This window comes from Cuculus canorus, chromosome 3, assembly GCF_017976375.1.
Source record: "Cuculus canorus isolate bCucCan1 chromosome 3, bCucCan1.pri, whole genome shotgun sequence".
Lineage (NCBI taxonomy): Eukaryota > Metazoa > Chordata > Aves > Cuculiformes > Cuculidae > Cuculus > Cuculus canorus.
Window position 1 is genome coordinate 70,548,094 of NC_071403.1, and position 15,775 is coordinate 70,563,868.

Genomic DNA, 15,775 nt, shown 5'->3' on the forward strand with positions numbered 1-15,775 from the left:
GACAAAACATACTTTATTGTACTGTAATGTCAGAAGTACAAGAAAAGTACTGCAGAGAACCATGCTAACGAGGCTGTCCAGGGCTGTGAGGGACAGAAGTACAAGGTAACGGGGTACTACTGTACTCAGTGCAAAACCGATTCATCTGAGGCACAAGTACACTATTGTTTAAGCAGCTTGATTCAAGCACAGCTCTGGTATGTGATCTACTCTGTTTTCTTTCTATGTGACAATTTTATGGTAAAGCTACTTTAACATTAAACAGGCAGTAGATTCAAGTCAGGGGTGTCCAAATTGCCACTTGGCAACCAAAAAATTAAGAAAAATACTCTGCACAGTCACTCTCCACGTTTTAGCTTCCAATATAGAGCTGTGGCTAGTGAAGAAAAGTTATTCTGAAAAGTCAGAGCACAGCCCTGTTTGGTTGGGTGCGGATTTTTTCCCCATCTTGTACATCTGTGGGTAACTTATTTTACATTGACCACAATTTACCCAATAGGAAAAAAAACAAACAGAAACTCATATCTTTGATAAGGAATCATACATATCTAACATTCAAATAAATTTCAGCCCTTGAGATCTTAACTTATGGCTTAAGACACAATGAAAGTGTTTGGGCACCCTTGAGTTAAGTTAATGAAGAGCATTTTTGCTAACAAGGCAAGCAAGCTCACTGGTATAAACAGAGCTGACCTCTACAAGAAAGCAGGAATCCCAAGTCACTCGTTACCTAGGCTGACAGGTACTGCTGCCCAGAAAGAGAAATGTAACATCACAAGGAAAAGGTTCAACAAAGTTGAAAGATAAAGATTTCAACACCAGAAGCAGCATTTGAAAACAAGCTGTTTAAGTTAATCTTTTCAAGAGATGCGGATTGCATAACTCTAGGCACAAACACATGCTGGCAATCTTCTCATTTTACACAGCAGCTGTGTTTAGTATAGGAAGTTCTGGGTTTAAAGAAAGCTACTTGAAGAAGAATTAAGATTTTCAATTCCCTGTCTACTTAATGAGATTAGTAGAGAAACGAAAAAAAAACATTACTACCGAAACAGTAGTTTCTCTGAAGATCCCTATCATTACAAACACAGCTTGATTTGTAAGCAACGCAAGACTAAACAGACAACTATTATTTTATATTATTACTATGCTTATAAGTTACATCCATTAAATAAAAAAAAAAAAGCCAAGCGGTTTTGCCCTATTTCAAGAAGAGTTTCCAATCAACACCAGTTTACATGGTGAATGGGACTTCACAAATAAACAAGGAATGGTGACATCTCTGGGTCAAGAATGACAAGAAATAATGGGCTCTGTGCTACCAATCAACCTCAACAAGAATATGGCACATGGGCCAGCCCAAGCCGTACCAACACTGAACCTTTAGCACTCGGCACAAATCCGGATCTCTTCACTTTAGCTCTCAAATCAGGTGAAAAGACTGGGTAAAAAAAAAAACAAAACCAATCAAACCTAACTAAAAACTTAAGCCAAAAACTGGAATATACTTTAAAAACATTGGTAGTTTTAAAATAACTTTATGCTGGCGTCAGTTTGTGCAAACTAAAAACTCATTTAACTTCTCTCTAACAGAATACAAATTCCCCAAATATTTTCCTTTTAGCCCACTGTATCTGTAGGTACAACCTCAAATCTAACAGATGTAACTGCAAGAGAGAAAAAATTACAGCATCTGCACAACATTCTTTCTACAAACAGCTGCTGGAGGGAAAGTAAAATATAAAAGGAATAAAGAAAGGAAGGTTCCATCTGAAAGACTTTCACAATCTTTCCCACTCCGTAGTCCATGAATCCGACTCTGATGCTAAGGTGACAGTGTATGTAAGCAGATTTTTTTGTTGATTTTATTATTTTTGAGTTTCAATCAAAGAAAACCTGATAAAAGGCTCAAGTCTCTTCAGGAATTGTCGGATGGAACATGCTCCTCAAATCCTTCACTCTCTCGGACCAACGCTCTTTCCAGGATAACACGGCCCTCCTTGTAGCGCTGGCTGTCTTCAGTGGCAAACTCATAGATCCAACCCAGTTTGCTGTTGCAGTTCTTGCAGCTCACGTCTCGAACCATGTGGCGCCCAGTGAGCATGACCCGATCCTGAACTTCGCTGTACTGCAGATTTACCACCTGGGACACACACAGGGGACAGGGAACAGAGAGGATTAGTCTGCTGAGAGCAAAGGTTGGCAACCATGTGCGTGACTATCAACATTTAAAAAGCGAAGAGCCTGTGGCACTCCAGATGAACTGAAAACTGCAGTGTGGTAAGTTGACAGCCCTTCAAAATCTCCTGCTTCAAAGATGTGCTCCACAGGGATGCAGAGCCCTCACTGTTGAATTGAGAGACATGAAATGCTATCACAAGATGTACAGGAGCACACAGCGCTATGTTCAGCTTTGTGTGAGAAATTCCTGTTGAACAGCTTGTAAACTAACTGACATTAACCCACTTGTAAGATAGTGAGCTATTTCTAGCAACTGATGTGATCGCTTATTCCCACAAATCAGAACTGAAATACTGAGGTACTCCCTTAAAAATCTTGCAGCGGTTCTAAAACAATCAGCTAAGAAAAACGAAAGCTCGGTCGCTGAGCGTGCAGGCATTAAATATTCACCCTCTTTTGTGTGCTATCTCATCAGTTTAAAACATATTTTTAAGGTTTTTGGGCAGCAACACCACAGAACCAGAATGTAAAACTCGTTGAGAAGTTGATGTCAGAACTATATCCAACCTGCTAATAAGCGGTAGGATTCTAAAAGATTTGCTGCACTGTGTTCTCAGCTTTCCACTAGACTGTGCTGGCTCGCTCTGCTCCTGCTGCGAGGCTTCTGACTGCAAAGATGTAAAAAAATCAAACCCCACTATGTAAGACAAGAAAAATGCGAACCCCAGGAGCCAGGGCTGACTGGATGAGAAGGAAACCAGACACACAGCTCTTCCACATAGCCCAAGGCTTACACAGGAATACTAGGGATGGGATTCAGGATACCAGAAATTCCAAGGCCAAGTACAGTTCAGTGAGGACTTCACTGATGCCTCCGCCAAGTCTGCCAACGGCTTTCAAGAAAAATCCCAACCCCACATACTCCAATAATTCCACTAGGAACTTCAGGAGAAGGGAAAGGATGATCACTGTCTTTCAAAAAGGTTAATGGGCAAGTCTATATGGGAAGGTTAATACATAATGCTACAATTCACTCAGAGTTATGGCTTTCATATTTCAATCTGCTAAATTAAATCAAATTTGATCAATTAAAAAAAACTATTAAATTAAACCAGAGTATTATTGGCTATAAAAGAGATTGTGGTTACCTACAGTTGCCAAACTACTGTTAGCACAAGTGCACTTTAAAAATGAAACGGAATATTATCTAGACTACTTTTTTGACTGAGTGGAAGTACAAATGCCTTTGAAACTCTTTGATAGACACAAGATACTCTCACAGTGAATTTAAGGTTCATATTACAGAAGTTTCCAGAGCTAAAACTCCGTGTGTTTTGGCATGACGCCTCTATACACACAATCTTCTTAACAGTCTTTTAGAATTGCAGATAAATCAATTTAGATAGCTTGTCATCAATAGTAAATGCCTACTTTGACCTCAAAGACAGTTGAACAGAACAAAATAATAGCTAAAATAATAATTACACAACACTTCAGCCACGAAGTTTTTCAGTTTTGATGACAGATCCATATCCCAACCTCATCTTTCAAAAGCAAACACTGGTATCCCCTTTGCTTCTTACCAACCTTGTTAAAAAGAAAGGCCCTTCCTGTGGCCCCTGTGAAACGCGTGGAGATGAGCTCAGAGCGGTTGGTCAGAATCGTGTCACAGTTTGCACAGGAGAAGAGGCGAGTGCCACCAATATGATCCAGAAAAATTCTTCCCATGTTGAGAACGTACAGAAGTTTATACTCAAGACCTGAAAGCAAATGAAAGATCAAGTACATGTAAAAAACACACTTCAGCAAAAAAATATAAACTCCCCATATATAAGGCAGAATGTTCTGCAAACCCTCTCAGCTAATGACTGCAGGGGTTCATTCTTCCATAGATGAAATACGGAACTTACAGACAGCATCCCTCCTTCCCCATCAAACCAAGCGCTTCCCCAAAGTGATCACCTTACCAATAACATGACACACCTAGATGCAAAGCGATTGCATTAAATGAGCAAAACATTAACTGAAACCTTTAAAGCATAGCTCAGATGACTGCAGGCCACTACTGGACCGTACCATTCTCAAACTCAAAAGCCACTTCTTTCCCATTTTCTTTTCCTCTTTGATCCAACACTGAAATTCCATTCCACCACAACACTCCATTCCATTCCACAAACGACTCACTCATCTCAGTCAGCACTGGCAATGAAGCACTGAGAAGTACACTGAATCACCAAGACAATTACAGTTCAATTTTCCCAAGTCATCCCCCTTTTAAAAATACCTATTTTGGCACTCCCCTCAGCTCTGCACATTTTTGACATGCAACCACACACCACCACCATCCAGGATGCTTCAGGCTTCTCACACAGCAGACTGGGCTACTGGATTTGACTCAACGTTTACTGGCTTCATACACGTGACACAGGAAAGGTTCAGATGCTATTTCACATAATAAACAACCCACCCAGTCTCTGCACCAGACAGTTTGATATAGAAACGTTTAAAGCTTTCTAACCTGAATACAAAACACCGTGCTGTTCACTCCAGCTATTTCCAAAGCATCATGACTGAAATACCTGAGCAACTCCAATGAGGAGGAGAAGAAAGGAGCTTAGGAAGTTTATAGCAGCAGATCTGCAGTACACAATAAACACACCTCCCACTGCTTGGGAAAAATCAAAGTATCTCACCAACTTTATACTAACGCAAATTACTCACAGTTAAATAGCAAGTAGGCACAGCACATATCAGAGAACTGAAAGCTTACATCACGAAGGATGAGGTAACATGACAAAGGCATTAAATGACGATGTTATTACCATCTCAACTGCAGAGTTTTTATGACTAAACACCTATAGTCAAACAAGTTAAGCATACCACCATTTATAGTTCAGGTGTGGAATCAGGAGAGAGCATTGTCTTTACCTGTGTCATGCACAGCAACGCACAATCTGACACACCACAGCATTGAAGTTGTGTGGGTTTTACTTCTTAAAGCAGGAGACAGCGTGCCGCTTATGGAGAAATTAATCAAACTTTCATCAAGCTGAATATTCTATGTCAAACGCCTTTAAGAAGTGCAAATACCTACATTAAACCCATTTCAAGTTTCAGGGGATCAGCTTCTTAAAGCTTACTCTGACAGGCACAAAGCAAATGGACTAAAACACAAATCTTAAATACCATTCTTACATGTACACATCATAAGTCACTGACATAGGGATTTTTCTTCAATTGCTTTATTTCACTGTGTTTTCTTATAATATGTGGCAACAAAAATGGTTCCTGATATTGAACAGAGTGATTTCAGCACAAGTTCCTTACATCCAAAGTCACTATTAGACTTCTGCATCCCATCTGAAGCATACATAAGAATTCAAAGCACAGGAATAACTTCTCCTGTAAAGGTGATATGGTACGCATTTCCCTTCTTGAAAGGAAAAATAAAACAGGCCTTGAGTTTGACAGACACATTTCCAAGCCTTATGGTATGACTCCTCATGAGTGCCCTCAACACACAGGAAGCATGTTCCTCCAATTTCCCTAAGCATCAGACATTTCTAACGTGCCTTCATATTTCCTAGTAAGAAGGCAACAGGAATAATTAAAACATGAACAGTGACAGCATGAGGGAAAATCAGCAGACAATGAGTGGGACTAAAGAGGTATCAGTCAAAGTCTCCAAGCAGCAGAAACCACAAACACAAGCAACAGAAGCAATTGTGACAGATACGTCCATAAGGCACTTGGCTGATCCTCATATGCCAACCTTACTAATTTTGGATAATGTTATTTTTTTATGTTATTTATTGTAGATTAAAAACAATTCACCAATCATAAGTCACTGCAAGCGTGGAATCAACATTCAAAGGGGTATTTCTTTCAGGGTAAACACAGTGCTTACCCAGTCAGTATTTTTAGAAGCAAATACAAACTAGCTCCAAACCATCCCTCTCTCTTACCAGGAGTGACACAAACAGGAAGCCTGGTCAGTGACAAGAGCAGATCCATGACACAGACCAACCTCGCAAAGCACGCCATTTTGAAAAAGGTGCATCTGAACCCTCCCAATGCAAACACATTACCTATCCAAAACCATAATTCATATCACCGCACCCAGAAATGCATTAATCCAAAGCCACTAAAACCAAAACGTCCATACTGCTGAAAGCATAAGCACAGTGCTTACAAGCAAAACAGAAGTCAAAGCAACGTACAAATGTATTGCTTCTGGATATGGCATTATGCGTGGACTGAAATGTTGAGTCCTGAAGATATTAAACAATAGAATAAAAAGGCGCCTAGTAATACAAGACCTAAAATCTTCAGTTATTTATAACTCCAAAAAGTAAAAAGTAACCTCATCAAGTATTTAAATGAGAAAGAAACTTCCAGTGAGACTTGGGGCCCAACAGAAAGACAAAGCAAGATTCACTGGATGGCTACACAAGAATTCACGCTGAAGTTACAGCTAGATCAAGTCATAGTTAGGTGATTCTGCCCCTCTCCTCTGATGAGACCACACCTGGAAAACCATGTCCAGCTCTGGAGTCCCCAACACAGAAAAGACATCGATCTGTTGGAGCGGGTCCACAGGAGGACACCAAAATAATCAAAAGGCCTAGAACACCTCCCTTGTGAAGACAGGCTGAGGGAGTAGAGGTTGTTCAGCCTGGAGAAGACTTCAAGAAGACCTTATTGTGGCCTTCTAGTACTGAAAGAAAGCTTATAAGAAAGATGGGGAAAAACATTTTAGCAGGGCTTGTAGCAACAGGACAAGGGGTAATTGTTTTAAACTAAAAGAGGAGAGGTTTAAGCTAAGATATTGGCAAGAAATTTTTTTTGCTGAGGGTGGCAAGGCCCTGGCACACGTTGCCCAGAGAAGTCATGGATGCCCCATCCCTGGAAACACTCAAGGCCAGGCTGGATGAAGATTTGAGCAATCTGACCCAGTGGGAGGTGTCCCTGCTCATGGCAGGGGGGGTGGACCGGATGGGCTTCATGGTCCTTTCCAACTCAAACTATTCTATGATTCTGCACAGCAGAATACCATAAACAACTGGTACCAGTCTTCTTCAGAATACAGTGCATAAGAGATCAGGTATTCTTGACATAAACACCTACACATCTAAAAATCTAGAAAACAGAATTCCACAAACTGCATTGTAACAGTCGGCACGCTCTAGGGTGAAAGTGTGGTTATTTAAGAAACTGCCCAAATCGTGTGTTCCTACCAGAATGCCAAACATTTAAAACAGCCCCTCCACTGAACTGCCCCAGCAGACTGCAGTCAGACCACAACCTACAGCTGTCACCAGCTCAGGGTTTGACTGTGACAGGGTTTTCAATGAATTGGAAGAGTCCAGCTGAGGTGTTATAAAACCGCTTACCTTACAGCAGCCCTTATATTGCTGCTTACAGCAGTAATATGTAGGAGAACAGTTACAAACTGACTGCTACTAAGGCAGTCTTCAACTGCCCCATTTGGTCATGAATCTTCTAAATCAGTTAATACGAACTTCTGCTTTTTCCCCTCATATAAGGCACGAGAAATTAATTTCCACTTGGAATCATTCCACATTCTCCCCTCCCTTTTTTCCCCCCTGCAAGCTACATAGACCAACTCGGGAGGTACTTGCTGTGCATAAAGACTATTCTCTCCTTACATAAGGATTCTGAATCCTGGAGGCTATACTCATTGTGCACTGGAAAAAAACAGCAACACAGCAGAAGGAAAAGCAATTTCCATCACTCTCCAGCTCATACTCCTCATGTACGGAAGCGGTGTGTACAAAGTCACCCAAGAGAACTGTGTCATTTTTTTTCCTATAGTTTTCACTTCCCATGTGAAAGGTGTGGGCGTCTATTTATGTTCACAACATGCAGAAATGATCTGAAAAAAGCCACTTATAGGCAGCTTTCATAGGCAGTGGGAGGGCTTTCCGAAATGAGAAGCCAAAGAATTGTGAAACATCAAGGCATTTCTAAAGCTTAAAATGCTCCGATCAGGGAGAGGAAAACGCAAGAAGTGCACTTACCCACTACTCATCCACTCGCCATGCTTAAACACAGTGAAAATAATTTTCCGAGGTTGAGCGCCAGTCAGGTTCCCTGCTGCTGTTCACAGCCCTGGAAAGGGACACTACCCTGTCACACTGGTTCCATCACGCTGCTAGCAGAATGTTCAGAAACAGTGAACAGCAATCTTCATTACTGACAAAACCAAACACTGAGGAAAGAACAGAGATTTTTTTTTTTTTTGCCCATGGCTTCATCTTTAAAGTCAGGTACGCATTCTTTGGTGGATATGTGTCAGTGACAAAGCCCTAATGACCCTGACCTCGTGAAAATTACTTAACAGAAATTGTAATACTAAATTAATGGCTGCATTTTTAAAAACGCAGACTTATTTACCTTCACTAGTGGGATATAAATATCTACTAGTCCAACCTATACACTTCAGAGAGACAGGTACTTGTGCAAACTGAGAGATGATGTCACTGTGCCATCAGTCAGCGCCCTGACTACTACTACGAGCTGCCTTCTCTAGAAGACCTGCAGCAGAACAGAGTTTGTTCATATTACCTAGCTAGTATAGCTTGCCGAGAGCATGGTATTTTGACAGCACAAACCTTGATACAACCTCTTAGTCATATTGCGAAACATTTCCTGCCTGTGCGCTTCTCCCTGGACAAACAAGAAAAGCGAGCTCTGTGGCTGCGTGCTGTACTGAGCAATCTCAAAGCGGTGTGCCTCACATGTCCACCTCTCTTTCAGCGTTCATTGTGGCCACACTGAGCAGTAGCTGCCAAAGCGCTGACTTTAAACAGCTCAAACTTCATCACCATTCTGGAGCTGAATTCACGGGAAGCACTGCTTGGTTCACATCTGCATCACCTGCATCTGTCTACCTTCAGAAGCAATAAAGGAAAAAGTAACACAAAGAATAATTTGTTAACATCTTTAAAACTAACAGTCAGTGCTTTCTTGTCCCAGAGTGCATCTCTTGAAGACAGAGGGCCATCAATGACTGGGAGAGCCAGCAGGGACTTTCTATGTATGCACTGGACCGTGGATATTCCAAGAGCCTCAGCACCATCTACTGCATCTCAGATCTACAAGAGAAAACAGCTGTTGGTTAAAGGATAAAACATTCTGACAGCCTCTCTCTTGCCACTTACCCAACTAAAAACATTTTCATTTTTATGAGGAGCCAACAAGCAACCTCCCTGCCTTAAAAAAGGGCTGTGCACTCCCCTCAGCACAGTAAGACATTCTCAAGATGTACTTACTCTGGAACCAGGCTTAAAATTCATCTTTGCATCTCAGGAACTGGGCATAAGCTTCCTCTTCTCATGTCAGAGATGGAGAAAAGAGGAAAAAGAACACTTAGCGCTGCTACACAAGGCGACACGTTAAAGAATCACTGGCTAAGCAAAACAAAACAGAACTGGCTCCTCACCTTCCCGGGTTTCCGCTGTTCACAGGTTTCAGCTGCTCTGAAAACACACAAACAGTCAGACTCTTGTGAGGTTTGAGATTCAGCCGCCCATTACTGATTTCTGCAGCTTCTGCAGCAAGTAGGGCCCAGCCTCTGCCTGCACGCATAGTTCTTTATCAGAGAGCACCACACACAGCCAAATGCGAAGGCAGAAGATGAACAGGAACAGTGCTATCTGTGCTCCCTGGAACCATCCAGCTTCAGCAGCCAGCTGCACACGGCAGTCCGGACAGACGGACAACGGAGAAGAGATCAACTGCAGGGTATCTGCTGGGAATGGGACACCTTGCACGACAGAACCACAGCTGTGCCAGTGACACCAGGGTAGTGTCCTATCGCAGTGACATCAGGATACTGTCCTATTTCCAGGCAAGGTGAAAGCTTTGCATTGGGATGCTCACATTTTCATATATTAACCTAACACCTTGCTGGGGTATGCAAGTACTAACACAGGGTAGTTTCGAATTTGCAAAGAGCAGAGCTGTACAGCTGGGTGGTGGTTTTCATCACCGGCCCCACATCTCAGCACCCCCACAGTAACTTACACCGTCACAATACTCTGCTAGAGAATAAATAAAAGTACTAGTCTACAAATGGTATCAGACTCAGATTTTCTTTCTCACTACAACATAAAGAGTCCAAAAGCAGCAACTTTTCCCATTTCCTCATCTCTTTTATCTTCTCATTCAGTCTCCTCTTTCCCTTCCCCAAGACAGGAAAGGGATCATCTTTTCCTCTCTCAATTCCTCAACTTTGTTTAAGAGAGCTTTATTTCCTGGATTTGTGATAAATTTATTCTTACACTAATGAAGTAGGTAAGACAACTTTTGCCTATTAATCCATTCTGCGACTTTCAGAAAGTGAAACTAATTCAGATTTTCTGTTTTCCTCACTTCAGTGCTGAAGTGACACAAATCTCCACCTGAAGATACCTCTGGTTTCATGTGTCTTAAAAAAATAAAATGCAAAGAAACAAATTTTAAGGAAATGATGAAAAGACAACAATCACCCAAACTCCCATACATACTACATCAGAACAACTGGCAGAAAAGGTGCTACTGTGCTTAGTGCATCTCATTGAGACATTCTTACATGAACTAGGAATAGGAAACAAGTTAAAATGTAGGTAAATGCTCCAAAATTAAAGACGGCCTTGCTACCGAACATCCACGATGAGCAGGCATTTCCTAGGCATATTTAACAAATATTTCTAAGTTAAATCTTGCTTAAGGGAATCACGTATTTCAGCAAGAGCTGAGCAACTCAGATTTCAACATAGGTCAAATGATAGTAAACAAACATGCACTAATGACTGCGCTGGGACAGCCCTGATGATGACTACCAACAGAGGGAATGCTCTCTCTCTTTCTGTCTCTCTATATGTACATACATTTGTGTGCATGGGTACAACTCTCAGTCTGTCAGACAACAAGGAACAAATCTCATTGGTTTTTGTCAACTACTGGGCTTTGAGGCTCCTCTTCTCTTGTCCTCACACACTTGGCAGTTATCACCTATCGTTATTATCAAAACCCCTCTATAAACAAGTAGTTTTGCATTCTATACATTGAATACTTCAACAACTACAGAAGTGAAAGTAACAGATGCCTCCAAATAATATTTCTGAAGGCTAACATTAGAAAAAGAAAGTAACAATTAAAAAGGAACAGCTGCTTGTCACAGACATTACTTGAATTCAGCTGTCCCGAATGAGTCCATACTTAAAAGGACTACATACAGCTGTTACACAGTTCATATATATATATGCACACACACACACATATATATATATATACACATACAGCCATAGAGCTGAACCCCCTGCACAAGGAATTTTTACAACCATAGAGCAAGTTTCCTTGCTCTCTGCCACCAGCAAGGGTTGTGCTCACAGCTAATCCAAGTTACACTCACAGGGAATTTATTGCCATGAGGTGCCATCACCCAGATCTGCTCTGCAATACCACCGCTCTGGGAAGAGCCAAGCCCCGTGCTTCTTTCACAAGACTTGGGCACCTACTTTGTTGTTCCTTCAATCTAACCTTAACACCGTGTTTATTCTTTACAGCAAACAAGTATAATTAATGTATTGGCTTCTTTCATATTAGTCCAAAACACAGCCTTTATTCTTAAATGAGTGTTGGGTTAATCTCACTGGTACTGCCAGCTAAGGGCTACACAGTGATAGATGATGACAACCTTCACGTCCCTCTTTGCTTCGACTAGAGCTTTCCCAGAGTGAGAGAGCACTTGCCAAAGATCTCAGCTCCCTGGGAATCCATCCTTCCACCCTGGGAATAGGCAGGCGTGGCAGTCTCGCTGCTGAGGCAGCAACTCCATGGGAAACAAACCCCGCAGTGGGTGAGGGACAGCCTGCCAGGCTGGGACACAGGGTCTGCTTGGGCTGGGAAGGGAAAAGGGATGGACTGTGTGGCATGGGGGTGGGTGGCAGCTGTGCAATGTGTAACTCCAGGTACCATACATGGGAATGCTGGTGAAAGGGCTGGAGAACAAGTCCTGTGAGGAGCAACTGAGGGAACTGGAGTTGTTTAGCCTGGAGAAGGGGAGGCTGAGGGGAGATCTCATTGCTCTCTGCAGCTCCTGGAAAGGACGTTGGAGTGAGGTGGTTATTGGTCTCTTCTCCAAAGTAACAAGTGATAGGATGAGAGGAAATTTCCTTGAATTGTGCCAGGGGAGGTTTAGATTGGATAATGGGAAATATAACATCATGAAAAGGGTTATCAGGCACTGGAAGAGGCTGCCCAGGGCAGTGGTGGAATCATGTCACACCATTAACTTCTTATATTTTATTTTCTATTGCACTCCTTATACAGCCTTTTGAAAAGAAACTGTAATCCTGACAGAATGCTGAACAGAGATCTCATTAAACTGTCCTGAATAATGCTTGGGTCTTTTTTCACACTTGTAGAGCTCACTGAAAAAAAAAAAAAAAAAAACAAAACCAAAAACCCAGACTCTTTCTTTGGACCTATAGGTCAACAGAATTATCAGTGTATTCACTCACTTTAGTTATATTTAAGGGTGTTGTTAGAATGCAAATAAATATCAAGACATAACATCACAAATCCCACTGACTTGCCTCCATCATTCCATCATGAATCATAGAATAGCATGGGTTGGAAGGGACCTTAAAGATCATCTAGTTCCAACCACCTTGCCGTGCTCAGGAACATGTCCCACTAGATCAGGCTGCCCAAGGCCTCATCCAACCTGACCTGGAACACGTCCAGGGATGGGGCAGCCACAACTTCCCCAGGCAATCTGTGCCAGTGCCTCACCACACTCATCGTGAAGAAATTCTTCCTTATGTCTAGTCTAAATCTGCCCCCTCCAGTTTATACCCATTCCTCCTCATCCTGTCACTACAAACCTTTGTAAACAGTCCCTCCCCAGTTTTCTTGTAGTTCCTTCAGGTACTGGAAGGTCTCTCTAAGATCTCCTCTGAGCCTGCTCTTCTCCAGGATGAACAGGCCCAACTCTCTCAGCCTGTCCTCATAGCAGAGGTGCTCCAGCCTTCCCATCATCTTTGTAGCCTCCCTGGACCCTTTCCAACAGCTCCATATCCTTCTTATATTGAGGATTCCAGAACTGGACACAGGACTGCAGATGAGGTACAAGAGAAGAACAGAGGGGCAGAACCCCCTCCCTCGCCCTGCAGGCCACGCTGCTTTGGATGCAGCCCAGGACACAGCTGGCTATTTGGGCTGCGAGCGCGCACTGCCGGCTCCTGCCGAGCTTCTCATCCACTCGCACCCCCAAAACCAGCTGGAGAGAGGTTGTTTACAAACAGTCCTATCCTTGCGGCGACAGGACGAGGGGCAATGGGTATAAACTGGAGAGGGGCAGAATGGGCAGAATTAGACTAGAGAGGTACACGAAGCTCGCCTCAACCCCCCCGCCCCGAGCGCGCGCGCAGGGCTTGGGGCGGGGGGGGGAGGGAGGCGCGCGCACAGGCAACCGTGAGCGCAGGCGCCCAACAACAAACAGCGTCGATCGAACAGCTGACCGGAGGCCCCGCCGCTTCCCTCCGCTCTGGGGCGGGACATGGGGGCCTTCGACCCGCGCGGGAACCGCACCCGAAAAAGCTGCGGCGGCGGGGATGAGAAAGACGCGGTGGCGGCGGGGAGCGCGGTGTTAGGGCCGCGGTGCGAGAAGACGGTGCTTTGTGGTAGTGGTGGTGGCGGCGGCACTGCCCCCCTCCCAATCCCGCCACACCGCCCTGTCCCGCCGCTGGCGTCCGCCCCGCACGGTTACCTGGCACAGGGCAGCAGCAACGGCGGTAGCTCCGTGCCCCGTGTCTCCCCCCTACCCTGCGCAGCCCCGACGCTCCGCAGCTCCGCCCCGCGCCAGTCAGCACCGCCGTGGCCACGCCCCAGACCCACTTCAGCCAATCAGAGCCGAAACAGCCACGAGGCCACGCCCCGACGCCTCCGCGCCAATCAGCGTCGCTGTGGACACGCCCCCGCCGTGCCGAACGCCAATCAGCGCCGCACTGGCCACGCCCCATCCTAACACACGCCAATCAGCGCCGCTGTGACCAAGCCCCGATCCCAACACACGCCAATGAGCGCCACTTTGGCCACGCCCCCAACATGCAGGAGCCAATCAGCGCATTCGCAACTACGAGGCCACGCCCCCATCCTGCCGCCCGCCAATCAGCGCAGTTGTGGCCACGCCCCCGCCGTGCCCCTCGCTACCAGGACGTTGAGGGGCTGGAGCGCGAGCAGAGAAGGGCAGCGGAGCTGAGGAAGGGGCTGGAGCATAGAGGTTATGGGAGCGGGTAAGGGACATGGGGTTATTTAGCTTGGGGAAGAGGAGGCTGAGGGGAGACCTCATCGCTGCCTACAGCTGTCTGAAAGGAGGTTGTGGGGAGGTGGGTGTGGGTCACCTCTCCCAAGTGACAGGATGAGCAGGAATGGCCTCAAGTTGTGCCAGGAGAGGTTCAGATTAGACATCAGGAAAATAAATGCATGAAGCTTTACTTAGCCCCTCCTACACCCAACAGTGCACTCTTGCTGCCTGTTCAGAGCAAGATGCTCATCAACAGCTTGTCACCGTGCTGCAGGGACCACTGCTTCACTCCGTACAGGGAACAAAGACAGGTCATGTCACCCAGCAGAGAGACTCCTGTCTCTCCTGGAGCACGTCCAGAGAAGAGCAACTAAGCTGGTGAAGGGGCTGGAGGATTTTTGTGAGGAGCAGCTGAGTGAACTGGGGTTGTGTAACTTAGAGAAAAGGAGACTGAGCAGAGACCTTATCACTGTCTTCAATTGCCTGAAAGGAGGTTGTGGTGCGGTGTGTGTTACTCTCTTCTCCCAAGTGACAGGCGATAGGACACGAGGAAATGACCTCAAGTTGCACCAGGGGAGGTTTAGACGACTGAAAGGGTTCTCAGGCAGTGGCAGAGGCTGCCCAGGGAGGTGGTGGAGTCCCCATCCCTAAAGGTATTTAAAAGATGGGTAGATGCAGTGCTTAGGGATATGGTTTAGTAGTGGACAGGTATGGTTGGACTCAATGACCTCAAAGGTCTTTTCCAGCCACACAATTCTATGATTCTATGAAAAGAACATGTTGGCTTTCAACATCTCCACTAAAATGCCAACATTAAAGGCGCTGCCCTTCCCAATCCCCAGTTCATTCCATGAGATGTTATTTACTTCTCCAAATCCTCCCACAACAATCGCTTACACTCTTTTCAAATACATCTGTCTTTTTTTTTTTCAGTAGCAATAGGGTTTGCCTGGATGCACGGGAGGAATCTTCTCATCACTTTCTAATAATTGTTCATAATTTTCATTGTGACGTGAATCTGCGAAAGTGAGTTCTAGGCCACAGGCCCTGAGAAGGTCTGAGGCAGGGAACAAGGCAGGGAACAGCACCAAGATGGCTGTCATCCTCATCCCCGTCGCAGTGGGGCTGTGACTGATGCCACTTGCGTTTCAAACCACTCGAGTTGAAATCTTTGTGTGGCTCCTGTAACATGGCCTGTAACATGTTTGTTGACAGATTGACGTGATCTGCAGTTGTGCCTTGGTGAGTAACTGTGCGCTCTGTCTCTGGTGGATCTGC

The 15,775-nt window shown here is 44.5% G+C and overlaps 1 protein-coding gene across 5 annotated transcripts; it reads right to left on the reverse strand.

Moving 5' to 3' along the window:
* Positions 1-2: 2 nt before the first annotated feature.
* On the reverse strand, positions 3-14,111 carry YPEL5 (yippee like 5). 5 transcript variants are annotated; one of them, XM_054061902.1, is made up of 7 exons: positions 13,961-14,054; positions 9,647-9,683; positions 9,477-9,536; positions 9,159-9,299; positions 8,223-8,313; positions 3,769-3,941; positions 3-2,143 (listed from the first exon to the last, which is right to left on the reverse strand). In XM_054061902.1, exons 6-7 carry the CDS (start codon positions 3,907-3,909, stop codon positions 1,919-1,921), a joined length of 366 nt encoding a protein of 121 aa, XP_053917877.1. In that variant the 5' UTR covers positions 3,910-3,941; positions 8,223-8,313; positions 9,159-9,299; positions 9,477-9,536; positions 9,647-9,683; positions 13,961-14,054; the 3' UTR covers positions 3-1,918. The 5 variants fall into 5 exon arrangements, with proteins under 5 accessions (XP_053917877.1, XP_053917873.1, XP_053917876.1 ...); XM_054061898.1 differs by having other exon boundaries at positions 8,223-8,413; XM_054061901.1 differs by having other exon boundaries at positions 8,223-8,413; positions 9,477-9,533; positions 13,961-13,980.
* Positions 14,112-15,775: the final 1,664 nt, after the last annotated feature.

Bases quoted from the DNA above. Each gene is read 5' to 3' on its own strand.
- YPEL5 (XM_054061899.1), bottom strand. From the start codon at position 3,909: ATGGGAAGAATTTTTCTGGATCATATTGGTGGCACTCGCCTCTTCTCC. The intron at 2,144-3,768 runs GTTGGTAAGAAG...TGTGTGTCCCAG, and splicing joins GGGCCTTTCTTTTTAACAAG to GTGGTAAATCTGCAGTACAG.